Here is a 23,272-nt window from a genome sequence, read left to right as displayed (position 1 = left end):
AGTATAGTGTCCCAATCAAAGGAAGTCATATTGCTGCTCTCTTCTGCCTTGGTTTGGGCTCCGTCATTTAAGGAGGATATTGACAAGCTGGAATGTGTGCATAGGAGAGCAGTCAAGATTATCAAGGGTCTGGAAAGCAAGCCTTATGAGGTGTTGTTGAGGGAGTTGGGTATGTTTAGTATGGATTAGAGGAGACTGAGAGGAGATTTGATACCCATCTTCAAATATCTGAAGGACTATCTCATAGAAGATGGAGCAAGCTTGTTTTCTCTGGCTCCAGAAGGTAGGACCTGAACCAATGGCTTCAAGTAACAAGAAGGTTCTGACTAAGCATCAGGAAGAATTTTCTGACGGTAAGAGCTGTTTGACTCTGGGACAGACTCCCTTGGAAGGTGGTTGGGGTCTCCTTTGTTTATAAGCAGAGGTTGGATGGTCATCTGTTATGGATGCTTTAGCTGACATTGCAGCACTGCAGGAGGTTGAACTACATGATCCTTGTCCCTTCCAACTCTACAATTCTACGATTCTAGCAGCAGCAGCAGCACCTCGCCTATCTGACTGGGATTGCCCCAGGATGGGTAATATTAATAATACTGTAGTCTCAAGGCTGCATAAATACTTGCACGTTCATATTTTGCTGCAGACTGCACACAGCAACATGGGTTTTGTAGTCTTAATGCTTCAAAAGTATCTGGAAAATATGCTTAATTATTTTATACTGGAAAGGAAAATGTTAGAAAATATAACAATATTTTTACTGCTTACCCAACACATTATCTTGGATGCTTGTTTTGCACCCTGTTCAAAATGTGCCCAGGGCAAATAGCCGCATTACATCACCTTAGTTCCACTGGTGCTGTCAGATGCTGAGAAGTTTGTATATTGTGTATCTCGGCTCAGTTCTTGAGGATTTTATGATGCCCACACCCACAATTACTTAGCAGCTTCAGGCTATAAGCCCAAGGAAGCACATCCTGTCTACACCCACAATGAGATGAATGTAACATCTGGATGACATTACCAGGGTTTTCTATCATCTAAAATATCCGTGGGTCTTTGCCATGTTTCCCTCCCCCCTAGCATGATATATTCTTCAATAGTACACAACCTTAAACTTACTCTCCATGGTTTATCCATAGCTGCCAAGTTATCCCCTTTTTAAAGGGATTTTCCCTTATGCTGAATAGGCTTCCTCGCGAGAAAAGGGAAAACTTGGCAGCTATGGGTTTATCACCAGAATAACTATCACCCTCAGATTCCATGTTCACAATCATTAATATGATGCAGCCATAAAAAAGAATGGAGGGGGGAGTTTAGAATGGTAACCAGTCCCCCTTCCATTGTCTCTCCTCTCTTTTACCCTTTTAGATCTGTTCCACAATATGTGTAACCATTGTCATGTCACATTAAAAGGAGCATCTGTGTGCTTTTAGAGCTCTAGTCTGAGAAGTCTGGTGAAGAGTTGGGTTCTGAAATAGAAGGTAGGAGCGTCTCTGCATGGGATAATTTTCTCTTGGTGGTTCAGTATAAAATCTCACACCAATTTCCCAATTGGTCAGACTTTATTCTGTAATACATTGCAGGACAAGGAGTCTATGAGAACTTTCCACCAGAACACACACACACACACACACACACACACACAAATAAATGTCATCTTGACTGTTTCATCCTCTCCATAACCATCTTCTGCTACCCCATTGTCCCAGCATCTCTTCACCCAACCACAGTCTTTGAAAATGCTTATTCAACCCAATTCCCCCTATCCTGTATATTCAGATCCCTCCTACCCTATCTGGAGTTGTTTTTGACTCAAATAGCCAGCTGTTGGGTTCCTTCATAAATGGTTCTTACCAGTTGTGTGGTCAAGCTGAGGTCTTGCACTAGCCTTATGGATGACAGGTTCAACAAAAATTCCACTTCTCCTGTTGGTGACAACTTTGATGGTTTAATTTGGATGAGCGGAATATTCCCCTTTGCACAGCTGCCATACACTGGGCCGACAGCCTCATCAGGCTGTCCATTATGACAGTTGCTGGAAGCCACAGGACAGAGTTGCTCTTGTACTCAGGCTCTGCTTGTCTGTTTCTCACATGCATCTTGTTGGCCACTGTGAGAACAGGATGCAGGACTACATGTGCCATCGTTGGCCTGTTTCAGCAGACTCTTCGGATGTTCTTAACATCCTGAACTGACCAGAATACATAAATGTGCTTTCCTGATGAAAGGGGCTGTTGTGTACTGTTCTTTATTAAAATTATTTCTGATTCAATTCCACTGACCTGCTCATCAAACAATGCACCAGGAATGGAGTCAGCAAGGGAAACAAGGTGAGAAGACTATGAAAGATAGAATGGCCCATGGCCCTAGGGGAGTTGAAACCCATGGCTCATTCACATTCCTATTTGCCATGCTGCTTTCCCCCAGGAAACCCTCTCTTTGGTGGTAAATTGGAACAAATGGCAATCACCAATTTAACACCAAAGAGAGGGTTTCCTGGGAGAAATTGGTGGGCCAAAGGCAATACCTAGAAAGCATGGGACAAGCAAGGAACAGCTCAGAGCTGTGCTTCCTAGGCACTTCCTAGTGGAAGTGTGGACAAGCCCTCAGTGGCAAGGCAGCATAACTATGGAAAGGTTTAAGCAGGACTTCACCATGCAAGGTCCAATCATAGCTGCCAAGTTATCCCTTTTTTACAGGGATTTCCCCTTATGCTGAATAGGCTTTCTCGCGAGAAAAGCGAAAACTTGGCAGCTATGGGTCCAATAATGGGTGAAGAAGAAGACCTTCAAAAGATAGCATGTATTTTTGCCCATAGCTGAGCACACAGCAGTAGGCATAGGCAGGGCTGTAGCTAGGGGGTGGGCCCCCTAGTAGCGAGGCAGGCCCCCGTCAGGGGCGCAAACAGGGGGGGTGCAAAATCCGCTTAAAATATGTCCATAAATATGTATATAAAGAAAAATATTGATTATTGCCTCATAAGAAAAGATTTTTAATAGAGGGTGAATTGAATGGGTGGAAGGGGGTGGGTGGAGGAGAGGCAGAAAGAAGAGCTAATTTGTCCGTGGCTAGGGGATACAATCTGGACGGTTCTGCCAGGGGCGCAAGATCACCTAGCTACGGCTCTGGGCATAGGCAGTCAAAGAAGGAGGAGGCAGGGCGAAGTGAGGTAGAAACTAAAGGGGAGGCTTGTTGTACTCAGTTCATTAATAAAGCTGTTTCGAGTTCAGCTCCTCTGACCTGCTCATCATTACAAGAACCAAGAGGGTGTGACTGTTGAAGAGATGCCCAAATTTCAAAATCAGTGTTATGGGGAATTTATGGATGCTCTGAGAAGATGGGCCTAAAGGCATTTCCCAGATGTCCCTAATTTCCTTACTGCAGGATTTATTTCATCAAATTTATGCACTGCTTGATTGGAAAAACAACAACTGTGGATAAGCCCATATATACATTAAAACCAAGGACTTATCCACACTTCCTCTTGTTCAACTGCTTCACGACTGGGAAAACTGCTCTTTAGTGCTCAATTGGAGCAAACGGCAATTTAGGTTTTCTTTCCCTGGATTGCCATTTCCCCCCTGATCTATCACTAAAGAATGAATTTTCCATTGGAAAGGAGTGGGGCAAGGGGGAAATGGCTCGGACCTATGCTTTCTAGATGTGTAACAAGTGGAAGAGTTTGTGAGCCCCAAGTAGGGGGGGGGAATACATTTAAAACTTCCTGCCCACTTCTAAAAAAAGCCACAACCAGTTAAAGGCCAAAGCCTGGTTATAGAGGAATTTGGCGGGGGGGGGGGAAGTACCTAAATATATAGTTACCTGTCACCCCAACTCTACAAGTGGTGTGAGATTCCAGCTCTGAAGTAGACCACGTATATACTCTGGTTGATCCAATAGAGTATTCATGATCTCAACAGTCTTATAAGTTTCTTTCTTTCCCTCATCACCCTTCTATTACAACCTCTTTCCTCTGAATAATAAATAATTGGATTTCTGCTTGGTTCCCTGACTTTTCATCTTTCTCTCTCTTCAGATTTTATCTGTGTTGAAATTATGTACATAACATGTACATTACTGGACTTTTGTTTCCTTCTGTATGCATTATAAAAGAAATATAAATTCAAAAATCCAAATGAAAAAGGAAGGACACCCTCATTGTACATTTGCTCCTTCACAAGACAAAGGGAAGAACAGGGAGGGAGGCAGTATTAGCTCTCCAGCCCACAGCTGCAAGGAGCCTTCACTCCCTGCTCCCTCAGACTGCTGGTTGTTCTAGGGGCAATACTATCCTGTTTACTTCCTTTGGATGAAAGAGCGCTCTGGAGACGTGTTCTTTTAAGGGTGTTTGTTTTGTTTCAATGTGCAACTAGTATTTTAGCCTTCCCCTCTGTTTAGCTTCTTTTGGTGTCTTTGCATGCTCACTGTTCTCAATAATTGGAGAGACGTCCAGTTTCTCCCCTCTGCCTCTGACCCTCCCCACTCCATGCTGCCCTTAAAAGGAAGGGGGTCCCCTACAGGTGGAAAAGGTCCCCTGCAACAGTTTTATGGCATGGCCCTCCCTGGTTATCAGTACAGATGAAGGGTAGTCTATAAATATTTTTTAAATAATAAACAAATAAACAAATCCCTGCTGAGGGGCACCCACAATTGTGGGGTCTGAGGAGACTGTGATGATGCATCTCCAGCTGTTGCCATTGGCTACAGAGTACCTGTGACATCACAAAAGTACATGGCGGTTAAGTGGATATAAAGGTGGGCCTTTTCTTCTTCCCTCAACAGAGCACAGAGGGCAGCAGCTGTGACATGCAGCATTGCCCAGTCTTATTCCACCTGCAGGAGGTGAATTTGCAGATGGACAGAGATGATTATCTGGCTGTGGGATGCTGTGGAGCGATAATAAGGCAAGTTCACTTGCTGAGAGGGACCGCAGCTTGAAGGGGGCTGATACCCAGTGTCAGAGGCTGGTTGGTGTCTAGCGGCGGACCTTGTGGAAGCTGGCAGATGTTGGTGGGTGGAAGCTGGTGGAATTCACATTCAGAAGCTAATAGATGCTGTAAGGCTGAAGCAGTCTGGTGTTTGTCTTTGGGAGCTGGTGAGTATTTGTGGGTTGGAGTCAGGGCACATTTGTGAATGGATGGAGAACGATGAGGGAATGTACCTGTTGATGTCCTCCACAGATATTGGCTGGCTTGTGTGTGTGTGTGTGTGTGTGTGTGTGTGTGTGTGTGAATAGGAGGTCTTGACTGTGGCTGAGGCTAATGGGTGTGCACAAATGTGATGTGTGAAATAGTGTGAAATTCATGAATAAATGAAACCCATTGAAGTTGGCAGGCTGGTGTCACAAAAGGATATAGTGGCTGAGGGAAGAGAGGTAGTTCTTATGGGGAAGCAAGCAGGGAGGGTAGCGCCCCATGAGGAGAAGGAGGCAGAGAAGAACTCAAGGCAGGACCAGCTAGAGACACAGTAAGGAAAAAAACCCCACGTTTGGCTCCTTCTTGTCTACTTGAGTTGCCAACTTTTTGTTCTCTTGGGGCTCTTGCACCTGTCTCACCTACATAGCTGTAAAAAAACTAAAAACTAATGTTGTCACTGAGAATTCCCACCCACCCTCCCTCCCACCCCTACCCATCCCTAATAAATTTATTAGGATTCCTAGGTTATGCTTTAGTTGAAATATGCCTGCTGAGTCTAGTAAGGTGTTTGCTTCAGGATCCTTTAATGTGAACTTTCATCCATGTATTTTATTTTAAATGATTTTATAAACTGCTTAGTGTATACACACACACACACACACACACACACACACACACACACTATATATAATTTTTCAGTGTACAACGTAAAAGCAAGAAACAATATCATTAAAACAGAAATACAGCATAAGACCAGCAAAACAGTAAGTATGAAAGCATGTTGAAACCGATAAAAGCATACTTTGGGGGGAATTCAAACAATTTAAAACAGAGTTCAATCTTATGGATCAGGGAAAAGAAAAAGAAAAGAATCTACAAGAAGAAACTTTGTGGAATCTGGGGGCTCAGAATGTGAGCCGTGATGAGCCACAAAGACCTGGGTTTGAATGTCACTTCTGCACTCAACTCAAGAGAATGCTTTGGTTGGGGGGGGTGTTCTATCCTCAGTCTACCTCCTTCCTCCCTGCCCCACATATTTACATAGCAGTCTGAGATACTTTCAGCTGCCAGTGCTATGCTAAGGATTAAACCTGTGCCAGATATGGCTGGGGGGTGCTACCTAACATTGGGCTTCCTAGCTCAGCAGTCCCCACATCTGTCTTTGCCAACGTGGTCTCTTAAGTTTCCAAGGTGCCCACTAAGCTCCCCTGCAACACTTTCATCAGCCCAGTTTGAGATTTGAAGCCTAAGCTTTAGGAAGCAGCCCCAGATGCAGTGTGTGTTTTCTTTCTTTCTTTTTAAAAAATATTGAATTGTTTAAAAGTGCAAACATAACAAAATGTAAGAAAACAAAGATTTTAAAAATTCAATCTCTATAGCTTCACAGCCTAGAAGGTCAAAAGTGCAAGGATCTAGAGCAGCTTTAAAGCAACACTAAAGCATTCATACAAAATCCCCTTTTATGAATAATAAAAATTTATTAAAGTATTATCCACTTGTGAGTTCCATCGTTATTGAGAATAAAGGTTCTATATAGTCTTAAATTTGAGTCAGGCATTTTCATATACTGGTGCCACAAATACTGGACTCAACCAGACTTTCACTTGCTCTGTCACTTTCCCCTGGGGAAACCCAACTTTTAGCACTCAAGATTAAAGTTAAAGAGCAGGTTTTCCCTAGGAAAGGAACAGGGCAAGGGGAAAACTGTTCAGACCCATGCTTTCTAGGAACGGAACAAGCAGAAGTATGGATGAGCCCTGAGTGACCATCTACCTCAATATCTGTGTAAGAAATAATACCATACCCTATATTGGGGGGGGGTCATTCAAGCTCTACCCTTTAGATGCTTTTAGTTTGTGAGAAATCTTTTCAAGGAGTGCATTTTGCAAAAACCCTTGAACACCAGCAATCCAGATTATTAAGATTAATATCCAAATTACTGAGACGTGTGCTTTCTTTGCTTACAGATATACACCAAAGAGCCCCCTGAAGAAGCCAGACAGTTCCAAAGAACTGGAAGCAGATTCTTCACAGAGCCACTCCTATAGGAACCCACTCTCCAAAATGCTGCACCTCCGGGTATGTCCACCTTAAAAACTTGCTTCTTCTCTCAGGATGCAGAAGGTGCCTCTCACTATATGAAAAGGAGATTGAAATCAGGAAATTTTGCTGTGAATTTCCCACTCAGGAACACTCCTAACTATCTGCTTCCCCGTGAGGGTTTGAACCGACCACTGTTGCCAAACAATGAACTTTGTAAAGAATGGTCTGTTGGCAAAGGCAACCCCATTTAGGGAAATTTAGCATATTGTAATTTTCTTTGTTTTAAGGGTTTTTATTAGTTTTATTATTGTGCTTGTACTGGGATATAATTAGCTGTTCATGCCTCTGAAATCCTAAATAGGGTGGTGGGTGGTGTATAAATGTTTCTGAGTGTTGTTAGGAGACTGCTATTCCTCTCAGTTCTCAGAGCATCAGTTCCCAAAGTTCTCTGGGAAGAGAGACTGGTGGTTAAACCAGTCTGAGAACATGTGGGAGACTCTTTTCAGGAGGGAGAGAAGCAGGGAGTTGGGACAACCAACTTTTTTGCTTCCAAATAACACTTGTGCTAGTTTCTCTGGTTCCCCCCCCCCATGCTTCTTCTTTATCAGTGGTAAGATTTATTCTTTTCCTTCCTCCGCCCCCATCCAATTCTGCTTTCACATCTTGAGTTTATCTGGAAAGTATACTGTCAGGGAACGACTTGGCTGAAGTTGCTGGAGGAGACTTCGTTCCTTTAATGAAGACCAGGTTGGTTTCCTAATGCCTGAAATGTGCAGCGGTGAAAGCAGTTTGGCGGGGGGACTGGGGGGTGCTGTTGGCAGGAAGGATGGGGGAAAGCAGCACTTGTGGCTTTGCAAACCTCTTGGACCTTGGGGGATTTTTGACAATCTTCAGGGCTTTATCCAAATCCCAGCAGCTTCAGTGGGAAATGGGAATCGTTCTTTGCCAGGTAGTGATTCCTGGCCATCAAACAGCTTGGAGTCAGGTGAGAGGAGGGTGAAACTCACATCAGCTTTCTAAACATCTAGGTAGGCTTGTCTAAACAAAAAGTGTTTTCAACAGGTGCCAAAAAAATACAGTTAAGGTACCTAGCAATAGGCAGGGAGTTCCAGCAATACTGCTTTTAAGCGGGACAGTGCCTAGTAGGGTAATTTTAAAAGGTTTAAAAAACAAACAAAAAACAACAAGCTAAATCATTACAAAATGGTGTAGCCAGGCGGGTAGGGCAGCTGGCACAGGCATAGGATTTTTGTTAGAGGGTTTTTTTTTGGGGGGGAATCACGGGTAGAAATACGTGATTTCATTACGTGGGGCAGGCTTCTGCTGGGGGGGGGGGGCAGAACCTCAGTTAAGTGAGTGCTTTCAATGCAGCCCCAACTTCAACTCCAAAGCTGAACTATGATAGACCATGTGGAAGGAGAACGGACCCAGCAAAGAGCATTTAAGAAGGCTGAACATAGCAGACCTAGTAAAGGAAGTGGAAATCTTTTGCCCTACCACAAAAAGCCTCTGCTCATCTCTCTTGCTCAGTCATGGCTGTGGCTAAGGGGGGCAAGGAGGGGCAGCTGCCGCCCCATCAAGTTAAATCAGTAAAATATCTTAACTAACTGAGGTCCCGTCCCCCCCAACAGAAATGTTGGCTATGCCCATGTGCTCAGCTACGTGCACCATTTGTACTGTAGAGCAGTCATTCAGTGCCTTACAGAAAGTAAAGACCTAGTGAGAATGATGACAGGGGAGCATCTCAATGGGCTTTGGTTACTGAGTATGCACAGAAAAAAACTGCATTGGAAAAAAGGGAGGAATTTGAGAAAGAAGTGCTAAAAAGGTTTTCAGCAAATCCAAGAAAACATGCTTTAGTTTATATATATATATTTTTTAAAATAATTGTTCCTTGTAATTTCACAAAATATACACCTGAAAATATACACATGAAAGGTACTCCCTGGTGCTAATTGTTTTATTTAACTTCCTAGTTTTCAAATGACTGAAGATTTTGATAGGATTTTTCTGAGCACTTGGGGGCAAAAGAATAGTTTAAAACTGTTGTTGAGGCATTTCATTCCGAATCTGCTAGAGAGAGCCAGACAGGGGGCGATGGCAGGTGGATGTCCTGACCTCCACTACCACATCACCCCAGAACACAAATCCTCACTACGCCCATGGTTCTGTGCCCTTACCAGCTACCACAGTGAGACAAAGAACCAAACCAATCAATTCAAATTACAGGAAACATTAGGAAGAACTTTCTCACAACAAGAGCTGTTTGACAATGGAATGGAGGTGACTTTGGAAGGTGGCAGACTCTCCTTCGTTGGAGGTTTTTAAACCAAGGTTGGATGGCCACCTGACAGGAATTCTTAAGCTGTGATTCCTGCATTGCAGGGGGTTGGACTAGATGACCCTTGGGTGTACCTTCCAACTCTGCAGGGGGTCGTCTAGTCCAACCCCCTTAAGTGCAGAAATCTTAACTACAGCACACATGACAGGTGGCCATCCAACCTCAGCTAAAAAACCTCCAACGAAGGAGAGTTTATCACCTTCCAATGAAGTCTGTTCCACTGTCAAACAGCTCTTACTGTCAAAAAGTTCTTGCTGTTTAGTCAGAATCTCCTTTCTTGTAACTTGAAGCCATTGGTTTGAGTCCTATCCTCCAGAGCAGGAGAAAAGAAGCTTGCTCCATCTTCCATGTGACAGTCCTTCAGATATTTGAAGGTGGCTATCATATCTCCTCTCAGAGTCCTCATACCCGGGCTAAATATACGCAACTCCCTTAATCAAAGAATGTATCAATTTTATGACATAAACAAATAAGGACAACCAGGAGTTAGGCTCAGCAAGCAAGGGAATCCCATGCCACCTTGGAACCCAGATCACCTGCAAGCCATTTAATCCCTTAGGGCCCAGGGAAAGCCAATGGCCAACCTGGGTGGGCAGAGTCAGGCCCAGATCTGGACCATTCCTTACTGAGCTGTTGCATTTATGTGGCTCACCACATGGGGGCAGCGGTTTCTGGCGAAGGCCCGCCCCAAAACATTCTGCCCTGGACTCATTAAGGAATGGTGGCACAAACACGTAACTAATAATTATAATGTTTGCTAGTAGAGGTGAGAGAGCAGCTCTGTGGGCATAGCCTGTTTTCCCCCTTCTTGTTCAGGCTTTACATAGTCATTTAGAATAAACAAAGCATGCCATGTAACAACAGCCGTGTAAGGCAGGTCAGTATCATTATACCCCCATGTTGCAGATGGAGGCAAGCCTCAAGCCACATGGCAGAGGTGCAGTTTGACTCCTGATCCAATGCTCATGTTCCAATTTAATTTCAAACTGATAAGGTTTATTTATTTATTTATTTTGTAAGATTTATACACCGCTTGGTTGTTGTTGTTTTTTTAAAAACGAAAGCCCTCAAAGGTGTCTAAAGACTGCTGTCTCTAAAATAATCGATAAGGAGAATTAGCAACACCACCTCCTAGTGGTGCAGCAATAAAACTGCTTACAGGCATGTCCAACAGGTAGATCGTGATCTACCGGTAGATCACTGGACATCTGTGGTAGATCACTGGCAGATCATTGGCTCCCCCCCAAAGAAGGTGAACAACTGTGGCTCCCCTAAAAAAGCTCAACATTTTACCTCCTCCCTGAAAAAAACTCAACAACTTTGACCCGAACCCCCAAAAAGGGGGTAGATCACTACCAGTTTTTAACTCTGTAAGTAGATCGCAATCTCTTGGGAGTTGGCCACCCCTGTGCTAGCACATTTGCAAAGCTAAGCAGGGTCTGGTGTGCGTTGCAGGGGTTTGGCCAAATCAGTGTTTCTCAACTGGGGGATTCGTGTGTGGTCACCTAGGGGTCCCCAGGATATTCCAGGGGGGCGCAGGTGAAAATTGTGTAACTGGGGGGTCACAGCAGGAGACTGGGGGCCACAGAGGGAAGTGAGAAGTGAAGAAGACAGAGAAGTGACCGAGAAAAGAAAAAAGAAAAGAAAAAGAGAAGTGAAGTGAAACAAACAGAAAGCAGAGAAGTGGAGTGAACCGAGAAGTGACTGTGGTTCCCAGTGGATGGATCGCCACACACACCCTATGGCAACGTTGCTTCCGTTTCCTTCTCCCTCCCACTTTGGGATAAAGCAAAATTGGTTTTCATGGCATTTCCTACTTCGTATTTGGTAGAATCAGGTTTCAGTAGTGTGAATTATTTGCCCGGCCTAACGCGGAATCGCCTCAATGGACAGAGATGATCATCGGTTATCCCTCACAGAGATAGAACCCAATATAAAAAAGCTTGTCTCTGGTCCTCAAGAACAAGGTAGAGAAATACTTAAAAGTATAAGTTTTTATGTAATTGTATTTTGTATAAATTATAAAAATTGTAAGTAAAGCATGTTCTATTTACAAACAAAACTACCTTTCTTAATAACTGCCTTTGTAGGACGGGGGAGGGGTGGTGGCACAGAAAGGGAAAAAGTTCAGAAGGGGGCCACAGCTGGAAAAAGGTTGAGAGAATTTGGACTAGATGACCCTCAAAGTCTCTTCCTACTCTACCATTCTATGATTCAAAAATTAAAATAGCAATAGGCTGAAAACAGGTTGAAACTCACATCAGCTTTCTAAACATCTAGGTAGGCTTGTCTAAACAAAAAGTGTTTTCAACAGGTGCCAAAAAGAATACAGTTAAGGTGCCTGCTGAATATCAATAGGCAGGGAGTTCCAGCAATACTGCTTTTAAGCAGGACAGTGCCCAGTAGGGTAATTTTAAAAGGTTTTTAAAAAACAAAACAAAAAAACAAGCCAAATCATCACAAAATGGTGCAGGGACTCCAGTTTCACTCCAGTACCCTTCGTAATCTTTCTTGGCACCTCCTGGGTCTTCCTTGGCCCTCCTGAAAATATGGCATTGCTCCTGGGTCTGGATCTCACTGACATTATTCATTTCAGCGCCTGATAGCCTTCATCACAAGGATGGTCCTGCTAGGGTGACTGTTTCTGCCTGCTTCCAGCTCTCTCTTAATGCTCACTTTATCCCGTGAAGGCAGCTGCTTAGCAGTTACTGCTTCCAGGATGGATCACAGCATATGAGCAAATGTCCATATTTAGGCAGTATGAGGAGGAGCTACTCGGTTTGTGCAAACTCCCCCCCCCTTTTCCTCTCTTGGCTGATGAGGAAAAGCAGGCAGGCAATGCTAACTTGCTCCAGTCACTCAGCCTCTAGCTCTGGGCCTGGACGTCCAAGCACGTCAGCAGCTTTGCCCAAGGATATACAGAGTCCATCTGGACCACGACAAGGCTTCTCCAGCCTTCTGCTGATGGTGGTTGAATGTGCCTGCAGCAGCAGCAGCAGCAGCCCTGGCTGACCACCGGTCCTCCTCAGGATGACTCCCCAGCAGAAAGCCAGCTTGTCACCACAGGGGCAGAGTGAGCAGGATTTGGGAGCCTGTCCTCCCACCCAGGAGTGGAGCAAGGCAAGTACTTGATTGGTGTGTGAAAGGAGGCTGAAGGTGCAGAGAGAGTCTGTGTCAAGAGGTACAGCTGGGCTGGCTGTTCCATGTGTCTAGAGAAGTTACCTCTCTGTCCGGGCTGGAACGGCTCGTCCCCACATTCCTTCCTGGAGGTTTCACTTTTTCCAATTTGTTTTCCTTCCCCTTCCCTTCTATTTATTGCTCGTGTGCTCATTTCTCCGCCAGCTTCTCCTGATGAGCCGCTCTTCAATCCTTGCTTATTTTCTTTTACTTGATCGTACCACAGAATCTGCTGAACCCGCAGCTGCTTCCTCCAACCAAACATATTTCCTCGCACCGGGATTAACTTTCCGTGCTTAGCTAGACAGTGTGTAACCACTAGACCTGTCCAACACACTTTCCTCTCAGCAGCCAACACATCTCTGTGCGCAGAGCACATGCTTATACAACGGTTCTCTGTGTGCCGTTCTTGTGCATGCTGTATATCAGGCACATGCCAAAACAGATAGGTCTACCACTTTGCAGGGCTTCTGAATACCAGTTACTGGAAACCACAGGGGCAAGAGTTGCCCTAGGGCATTCCATTGGGGCATTTGATTGGCCCCTGTGAGAACAGAATGCTGGACTAGATGGGCCATTGGTCCAATCCAGCAGGCTCTTATCTGTTAGACAATATTTGCTCAGCACACCCATTAGGCAGAATTCCATAAATTTGTTTGTGGTTTACCAAGACTGAATAATATAATCACAGACTGATTCATGGCTTGACATTTCAGGGCCATTTCACACATTCCTTGGGCAATATAAACCCAGATTTATATTCAACCCACAGCCAGTTCTCTACTCCTGGAAGAGTGTATCTGTCCAATATGCATATTTTAAAGCACCTGTCTGTCACACTGACAGTTCACATTCTGAAGACTCTCTAAGACTATCAGTAGCTACATGGGGACTATGCTCTGGTCAGAAGCAGTAATTCTTCTGAATACCAGTTGCTGGAGACTACAGGAGGGGAGCGGGCTCTTGTGCTCAGGTCCTGCTTGCTGGTTTCCCACAGGCATCTGGTTGGCCACTGGATGCTAGACTAGATGGGCCACTTGTCTGATCCAGAAGAGCTCTTCTTCCATTCTTCTGTTTAAGTGGACACCTGAAAATTGCAAAGCGTAAAGAGGCATTTTGTGTGAAGCTGTTGGGAGCTTTGTTGCTAACCTGGATGGTTAAGACCATGACTTTATTCTACTTGAATTCTTCATTCAAATGTTTCAAGGGGACACCTACTTAGGGTGCCCATGTGTCCTACATTCTCAGAAGAGAGTACTGTATTTGATGAGCTGTCTGGTTTAACAGCAGAGAATCCTAAGAAGGGAGAGCAAGTTGTCCACCAACAGTTAGGACCTTGGCAGCAGACTAAGCAGAGATGGATATGTGCATTTCTGTTTAAATTATAGTAATCATTTGCAGTATAAATATAAATTAGCACATGGTGATGCATTTCCTCTCCTGGAGTGATGAGTAAGTGGACAGCTTATACCCACTGGGTAGGAAATGCCTGGCAAAGAAGATGCTCAGTTGCTCCAGACCAGCTTACTTGATGCTTGAAGCATGAGCCCTCCAAAGCTTAGGTAGACCTACGCCAGCTGCTGCCTTCCACTTGTAGAGGTGCCCAATTTCACGGTGAGGTGAATTTCTGTCAACCAAGGCTGCTGTTTTTTATACTGTTGTGATACTGTTGTGATACTGTTTTGTCTGCTAATGTTACAGAACTGAATGCTGTAGCAGGTGGTGGTGGTGAGAAACAGCAGGTGTACTTGCAGGAGAAATTATCCTATTACCTGATGCTACTTTAGATGCTATAAAATCCCTCACCTTTCCTCTGAGGAGCTCAGGGTGGCATACATGGTCTTCCTCATCATTTAAATCCCCACAACAATATTGTGAGGTGGGTTAGACTGAGAGGCCATGGCCAGCCCCCAAGGTTGTGGAGAATGAGGTTGCTATTTTCATGTGGGAGTTTACTGTGGTTCATGCCTTTTGGGGGAAAGCCTTTTATCTGACCTCCAAAACCACTAAACAATCTTAAGTCTCCTCTAATTCAGCACTTGCCTGACTATCACTGGATCTGACCCCAAATTCTACCCTTAAATCTAAAGAATTAATTTCCTTCCTCAAGCTAGGCTAGTTATTGCCCAATGATGGAAGGAAACTTCTAATATACCAATAGTGGTTTGGGCATAGCTGCCAAGTTCTCCCCTTTTTAAAGGGAAATTCCCTTATGCTGAATAGGCTTCCTCGTGAGAAAAGGGAAAACTTGGCAGCTATGGGTTTGGGTTAATAACATCTGGAACATTGCTCTATCAGAATGCCTCACATATCACTGGTGAATAATCAAGGCCATCTCCAAAAAGATACCTTTGACACAATTTGATCTCCCTTTTTCTCTTTTATTGAAGAAGAATGGGATATTTCAATGCCATAATCATTACAGAGGTGTCTGTGGAAGTGATATATTGATTGAAAATGTCTAGTACAGTATACCAGATCAGTAACTGGGTCCCTACTGAGGGTATTTGGCGAGCCAACATGACAGCGATGAGGGATTGAGGTTTGGAGTAATTGTTCTGTAGGATTATGGCAGTGGACAAAGCTGAAATGTAACTTTTGAATAAATGTGTTTTTAATAATAATAATAATAATAATAATAAGTGCCATACATTACTGTCCATAGCCACTATATGTCAACAACCCTGGTCACCCAGTGAGCATTGTAGCTGAATGGGGATGGAGCGTCACCTACCACAGATAAATGGTACCTAATTTATAAGAAAGCCAATAGCTTACCAATAATTGGGTACCTTATAACAACTCAGAATTGCCAATACAAACAAATGTGACCAAAGGAAATAGATTTGAAATCGATATGAGCAGCAAAACCTTAATACAAAGTGAGGAAGGTGTTTTGCGCCAGAATCCAACTTGGTATATTGTAAATAAGCAATAAGGGCTCTCAGAGGGGCTCATCTCCAACGCCCCTCCTGCTGCCCCCTTGACTCTTAGCTCTCCTGTAGGTACACCCACTGTCCTCCAGGGGGAGGTACCACCCAGTTTGGGGACTACTGCCATACACTACTATGCAAAGGCACTTCCCTTCCCAGTGACTGCCCCTGTCACTCTCCACCTCTTCCAGCTGCAGGCATTTATTTATTTAGTCTTATTAGCCAGAGTGGTGCAGTGGTCAGAGAGTCTGACTAGGACACTCCATCCCCATCCAGGTGAAGGTTTGTGCATATTTGGTAAGTCGTTATATATTAATATTTTGTGCTACAAATTTGCTTCCCCCTTATGTTTTTGTTAGTAAGAATATGTAAAAAAATACTTTTATGCAATACTCTTTGCCATATATATTTTTTTCTAAGCTACAAGGTTACATCAGAGCATATGTTTATTTTTAAAGATAAAGGTAAAGGGACCCCTGACCATTAGGTCCAGTCGTGACCGACTCTGGGGTTGCGCACTCATCTCGCATTATTGGCCAAGGGAGCCGGCGTATAGCTTCCAGGTCATGTGGCCAGCATGACAAAGCCGCTTCTGGCAAACCAGAGCAGCACATGGAAATGCCGTTTACCTTCCCGCTGTAGCGGTTCCTATTTATCTACTTGCACTTTGACGTGCTTTCGAACTGCTAGGTTGGCAGTTTATTTTTACATATGTTTATATTTTGAATAAGTGTGCAATTAATTCTTATTCTTCTGAATTTTAAGGGACGCGGGTGGCGCTGTGGGTTAAACCACAGAGCCTAGGGCTTGCTGATCAGAAGGTCGGCGGTTCGAATCCCTGCAATGGGGTGAGCTCCCGTTGTTCGGTCCCAGCTCCTGCCAACCTAGCAGTTCAAAAGCATGTCAAAGTGCAAGTAGATAAATAGGTATCTCTGGCGGGAAGGTAAACTGTGTTTCCGTGCGCTGCTCTGGTTCGCCAGAAGCAGCTTAGTCACGCTGGCCACTTAACCCAGAAACTGTACGCCGGCTCCCTCGGCTAGTAAAGCGAGATGAGCGCCGCAACCCCAGGGTCGTCCGCAACTGGACCTAATGGTCAGGGGTCCCTTTACCTTTACTTCTGAATTTTACTGTGCTAGCATCCTCCTTAGTGGGTCATGCAAAGTGCTATTCTAGATAATGCTTTGACAGGGTAGGGGGCACTGGGGATGATTTCAGGGAACCAGGGGACAGTGGCCCAAAAAGTTTGGGAACCACATTGGTCAGAGGAGACACAGTGCTTCCCACTTGAGGTTTTCTCCTTTCCCCAGGTGCCCCCAGTCTGTCCAGAGCACAAGGTTGGCTGCCCTCCCTTCTTCTCTTGCCATGCCAAAGTGAGAAGTTTCAGAAATATTTAAGCTTTGTGTGAAAGGGGAGCTACTTCTAAATAGATTGGTCATAGCTTGGATAGCTCAGTTGGTTAGAGTGTGATGCTGATAACGCCAAGGTTGCAGGTTCAATCCCCGTATGGGACAGCTGCCTATACCTGCATTGCGGAGGGTTGGACTCTCAGGGTCCCTTCCAATTCTACAATTCTATGATCTATGATCCTTACTCTGAATATTATTGCTCCCTTCGAGCCCATTCCTGCATACCAGTACGGATATGAAAGGTCCGTCCCCGCCCCCCTGCCCAGAAAGATTTACACTAGGGTAGTTACAAAATCCCCATCTCTCCTCCTTCATTTTTGCAGCCCAGTCTCAGGTGGAGGGTCATTTTGGTGATTTTTCAGAAAGGTGTGGAATTCAGCATGGTGGCGCAAATGTTATTACTAATATTATCATTATCGTAGTCATTTATTTAGACCCCACCTTTTGCCCTGACAGGGTTCAGGGTGGCTAACAGATAAAAACAAGAACCACTAAAAACAGGGGGGCACCAATAATAATAATATAAAATTAAACATTGATATAATTAAAACTTTATACACATACACTATCTTATTAGAAATATACAGATTATTACCATAAAACCAGCATGGTGACAGCCCTTTCATTCATTTCAGTTCTCAAAAGAAGGACTTCACTTGCCAGCAGGGCAGCAAGGAGGGAGCCAGTCTATCTTTTCTAGGGAGGGAGTTCCAAAGTTGCCTGGGAGCAGCCATCACAGATAAGTCTCCCAGGTCCTGGGCCCCCATGAAGTGTGCCTGATGGGTGGGTTGTGGGACTGAGAGAAGGGAACCCAGGCAGGTTCCTATGAGGGAATAACGCATTTCAAATAGCTTGGGCCTAAGTTGTGTAACAGTAACACCCTGAACTCCTTTCCTCTTGGTAAATGGTTGCTGGTGGCAAATATTTATTTTATTTGCAATCAGAAGAATAGGGTGGGCCCCCTTGAAAAAGAGGCGCATCTTCGGCACACTACAGAAGCTATGCCATGCGAATGCCTGACTGAATAGCACCATATCACCTGAGCCACTTTCCCCTGTCTTGCAGCTGCCGTTTCCCTGCCAACCCCCAGAATATCCCTGGAGTGACATGGGCCGCATTCACACAGCAGTCTATCCCAGTTCCCTTGCTTATTTCCAAATTATTTAAATTTGTATACTTTATCTATACTGTAGATCTCAGGCTACAGTAGATTGCAATATAAAAAGCACTAAATGATTCATTCTCTGCTACTGCCTGTTGCGTCTAGGCTGCAACTGGTCAGTTTCAATGCAAGCCAAGGGCTGCTGGCTGAATCTTGCCTTCCCATAATGGGACATACGGCAAAGAATATGTCTGGGAGGCACTGCAGCAATAACCCATAGTAACTTGCTTTCCCAGTCAATGTCCTTCTTCTCCCTATCATGTTACTTTGGTAAGTACTTAGATAGGGAGAAGGTTCTGAGTGTGTGTGGCTCTGCTCATGGATTTTCAGAATGACTTCTTAATGGCTTAAGAAAAAGAAGGAGCTTGGTCTATTACAAGCCCGAACTACATTGCAAGGTGGGTCATTAACAGCCTGATCAATGAAGACCTGGTATTTAATATACAGCAGGGGTGGCCAACTCCCAAGAGACTCCGATCTACTCACAGAGTTCAAAACTGGCAGTGATCTACCCCCTTCAGGTCAAAGTTCTTGAGCTTTTTTTTAGGAAGGAGGAAGGCCCATTTTGGGAGGGTTCGGGTCAAGTTGTCGAGTTTTTTTTCAGGGAGGAGGTAAAATGTTGAGCTTTTTTTAGGGGAGCCACAATTATTCAGCTTCTTTGGGGGGAGCCAGTGATCTACCGCTGATGTCCAGTGATCTACCGGTAGATCACGATCTACCTGTTGGACATGCCTGATATACAGTATATGTAAAACTTTAGAGCCAAATGTTGTTGACTCCCAACTCCCATTATCCCTGATGGTTCTGGAAACCTAGCAGAATATAGTGGAAGTTTAGGACTGATTTCTTTCGGGGGGGGGGCGGGATTTGCAACCTCATCGACCCAGAAAATGGTGAAGGGTAATGTGATAAAATGCCATGCTCTAATCCGGCATGCAGTCCTTTCCTGCTGCTTTCATGGGGGGAGGGGGGGACATGGGGAAACAGAAGCAAGTACGGTATGTGCAGAAATAGGGGTGGCAGCATTGCCCAGTGATGTAGTGCCATGTTGCGCCACACCACACCCACTGGTGTGAATGAAATAAAGCACCACGTGCCAGCCGATCAGTCAAAAAGCATCAGTTCCATAACACAACAGTTAGAGTACTGCAGCGTGAAAGGAATGTTAGAAAACTACCACAGTATTTTCTGCATCTGAATGGTGTCAGGAAAAACTCTGGTGTCAGGAAATTTAACATTTCAAGGAGACAAGTTGCAGTTGCAGGGGGCGGGGGCCAGAGGGCAGCTTACAGCAAGCAAAGGAGGCTAGTGGCACCACCTCTGTTGTCAAACAGCTGGAGCAAAAATACAGAAAAAAGCATCAAGAATAATGGCCCTGTGCCCTGTGGCTATGGTGTATGTAGGGCTGGATCAAAGGACAGAAGTCCAGGGCCCTGCAGCCCTGGGCCCCCAAAATGCGCATGGCAGGTGATGCAGCACACATGGTTGTTGAGCTTTTTTTTTTTTTTTTAGGAAAACCCCAAAATTGTTGAGGTTTTTGTTGTTCAGTTGTTGTTGTTTTACTTGCCTAAGATCCAGGACAAAGCACCACCTTTAGGAAATTCCTCCAGGACATGCATTCTGCCTTTGAAATCACAGTAATGTCCATGAAAATCCAGGCATATGGCAGTCCTACTGGTGTGGGCATGCCTGGCAGTTGAAGATACCAGGGCTGATACTGACCCCTGTAGCATCCTTCCTTTCGGCTTATCCTTTCTTTAAAATATTTTATACCACGGGGCAGATACTTGGCCATGTGCATGGTTATAGGTGCTCATTTTATCATTTTTAATTGGAAAACATACCGGTCTTCTTTTCTACAACAAAATGCTGATTATTATTCCCAAAGAAATGTGTTGAGAGCATAAGGACGCATGTCCCATTTTGTTCCTTTAGCCATGATGGTGCTATGATCTCAGTGACTTCAAAATGCAAAACTGCACATGCTCAGAGTCCTTCCTTTATTTCTTTTTTAAAATCAGTGCTGGTACCCTTTTTATTATTATTTTGGCTCTAACATAGCAGGAATGTAGAACCAGCTTCAAACGCAGCTAGGCTGTTCTTTTCATTAATTCAGAAGCTGGGCGGGGTGTTGGGCAGCACACATCAAAATACAGTACAGTATTTCGTAAGAAACACCGTGACAGATACAGTATAGGTTTGGACTGTGGCTATGTGTACAATACTTCCCAAACAAACAGTGGGGGTACACTGCATGTGTCCACTGGGTCAGTTTTTATCTGAGCTGTGGCACATCTGGGGAAGGGGATTCAAGCCATTGGATGCCCCTGCAAAGAAAAACATTCCCAGTGCGTGGGAAGCCAGATTGATCTACTTTACCCTGTTTTTTCTTAGTGCAAGGGAATATGATAGTGTGAAAGTGGACTAAGGTCTGGAGTTGCTCTGCCCAGACACAGGGTCAACCACCTTCAGGAGAACTTAGCCATGGTGGGCATCTGGGTGGTTTCCTCTCAGACGTTTAGGATGTAGCAAATGTCTAACACTTTAGAACAGTCCCTTCAGCCATGGGTCCCTAGTTGGACTGCAATTCCCACCGTCCCTGGCTGAGGAGGCTGGGAATGGTGGGAGTCGTAGGTCAACAACACCTGGGGACAGGAAGGCTGAAAAACACAAGCTTGGAAGGATGAAATTCCCCCTCCTCCTGAAAGGAAGAATAGTAAAGGTAAAAGCACATCAATCCTCACAGCTTCTGTGGGAGGGAAACATGAATCCCTGTGATCCATGTGTGTAGGGTGAATAGCAAAAGAATCAGCTGGGTGCTTAGATTCAAAATGTGAGGCTAACCTCACCCTCCAGCAGAAGAAATCCCCCAGTAGCAGATTTTGAACTCACAAAAGTCAAGCAGCATTATAATGTAGGGATGTAGGTTACTGCACCCTTTTATACCACTTCGCTGTATCCAGAGCTTCCCTCTTTCCTACCCCTCTTAGCACTGAACTGGTCATAACACTGAAGTAAGCTTCAAATGAGTTACGGTACTTACAAAACATTCCAAAGGTCGTATTCATTCATGTATCCAGGCAGCAGCAAGAAAAACTCGGGCATAATACTCGGATAGAAGATACAGAAAGGTTGCTTCAAACACGTGCTCTAAGCTTGGAGCTTGCTTAGGTACGTCTTCTTTGGCCGTTAACATCATGTGGTCAGGGAACAGGAAGAAAAGTCTTCATTTCCTCTCTCATTGGAGAAGAGGGGGCGTGACCTAGCTGAGTCTAGGAATCCAGCTCTATTGTCTTAACCCCATCATGCACTAACTAGCACGCATGCATAGTTATGTTTGACTGCAATTTTCCATAGTTTTTATGTCCAGGCTGCTTCAGGCTGAGCTTGCAGTTGTCTTTTCTGTGCCTCCCCTTCACATGGAACTGCTAGGTCCTGCATCTTTTACAGCTAGATCATTGAATCAGTTGTAGCAGATAAAGCAGGCATGATCTCCAAGAGATCTTGGAAGTTTTAGGGCAAGGAGGGGGAATCTCTTTACATATTGGTCTCAGGCCCAGACATACCTGCAATTTGCCACTTGTTTGCTAAATTCACAGGACTAATGATTGGGCCAAGTGTGCAGCCGAACAGCAGAGGGAACTTATTATTTATTTATTTATTTATTTATACCCCGCCTATCTGGCTGGGTTTCTCCAGCCACTCTGGGCGGCTTCCAACAGAAGTATTAAAATACAATAATTTATTAAACATTAAAAGCTTCCCTAAACAGGGATGTCTTCAACACTTAAAAGGTGACAGGCTAGAAGTTTACAAAATAATGCAAGACATAGGAAAAATTGGCTAGAGAAAAGTTTTCCTACCTGTCTCATAACTCTAGAACTTGTGGACATCCAAGGAAACTGAATGTAGGAAAAGATAAAAGTTAGTCCTTATTACCGTAGTAGTATTAGTGTTATTGAAGCAAAAAAAGTCAACACAATAATAGAGATGGAAATACAAAGGAAAACAAACAGTGCAGCATACTCTCCTTAAACCAGGTAAGTAGAGTATTAAAGACCATTCCGAAAGCCAAATTTCACACTATACCATGGAGAAGGGTGCTGTGTGTCTGTATTTGTTGGATATATGGATGACTAGATGGCCCATTGGCCTGATCCAACAGACACTTCTTAAGTTTTTCATTCTGCTCCAGTGCTTTTCGACAGCAATTCATTGTACAGAAATTAGCAGGTGGTAAGTGATTATCAAGACCTGGCCAATCCAGTTTTCCCCAGTCAGTTGGCAATCCTTTGTCAAGGCACATACACAAACTAGCCAGAGGGAAAGGAAGCGAGCAGGGTGTGGCTTTTCTCATGTTTGTACCTGCCCAAATTCCTTCTTAATAATGCCACTACTTGGCACTTACCTGTAGCTTTCAGATGTCCAAAGCACTTAACATTATCCTGTCATCTTACAACAATCCTGTAAGGTACACCAGTATTATTAGCGCCAAGTTGCAAATGGGAGGTCAAGGGTGATCGGCTTACCAAAGGTCATAGCTGCCAAGTTTTCCCTTTTCTCGCGAGGAAGCCTATTCAGCATAATGGAAAATCCCTTAAAAAAAGGGATAACTTGGCAGCTATGCCAAAGGTGGGGGTGCTTCCAAAATTCTGCATCTGAATTTCATAGATGAGTAGAGTTGGAAGGGACCAAATGGTCATCTAGTCCACCCCCTTCACTGCAGGAATTTGCTCCAACTTTACCTGAAGATTATGCTTCTGAAGTACCGGTAGAGCTGTGCCTTAGAAAGCTTTTATCTTTGCTTTCCCCTCCCCCTTCCTATTTCCAAATTCTGTACAGAGCACTGCTTTCAGTTCCTTTGCCTCTCTCTCCCCTCTCCCCATTTTGTGGTGAAAGTATATTTGGTGCAGTTTTTAAGGTTTACCAGTGAGCACATAACTCTTGTGTACTGACACACATCTCAAAGGTGCCTTCCATCTTGGCCCCTTTTCTCCCTCAGGTGGTGTATACACACACCAGTATACACACACCAGGTGGTGTATACACACCCAGGTTGGGGTTTTCTAAAGGTG

General features: G+C 44.4%; 1 protein-coding gene and 1 long non-coding RNA gene across 4 annotated transcripts in view; both read left to right on the top strand.

Moving 5' to 3' along the window:
* The first annotated feature begins 248 nt into the window (after nucleotides 1-248).
* LOC132591527 (uncharacterized) lies at nucleotides 249-5,179 on the top strand. The gene is made up of 3 exons (XR_009557028.1): nucleotides 249-353; nucleotides 1,369-1,481; nucleotides 4,783-5,179. It is a non-coding gene; the product is annotated as an uncharacterized LOC132591527 (long non-coding RNA).
* A 707-nt stretch (nucleotides 5,180-5,886) lies between these two features.
* Nucleotides 5,887-23,272, top strand: part of LOC118084441 (rho GTPase-activating protein 20) — a 97,568-nt gene continuing 80,182 nt past the window's right edge. For 2 of the 3 annotated variants that reach the window (XM_060270633.1, XM_060270632.1), the window contains exon 1: nucleotides 12,327-12,639. In XM_060270633.1, coding sequence (XP_060126616.1) covers nucleotides 12,550-12,639 — 90 coding nt within the window. In that variant the 5' untranslated portion in view covers nucleotides 12,327-12,549. Of the gene's footprint in view, nucleotides 5,900-7,102; nucleotides 7,215-12,326; nucleotides 12,640-23,272 lie in introns of those variants that run through there. The other variant, XM_060270634.1, reaches the window with a different exon arrangement.

This window comes from Zootoca vivipara, chromosome Z (genome assembly GCF_963506605.1).
Source record: "Zootoca vivipara chromosome Z, rZooViv1.1, whole genome shotgun sequence".
Lineage (NCBI taxonomy): Eukaryota > Metazoa > Chordata > Lepidosauria > Squamata > Lacertidae > Zootoca > Zootoca vivipara.
Note: the sequence above shows the minus strand (reverse complement) of the source record. Positions and strands in the feature narration are given on the sequence as shown.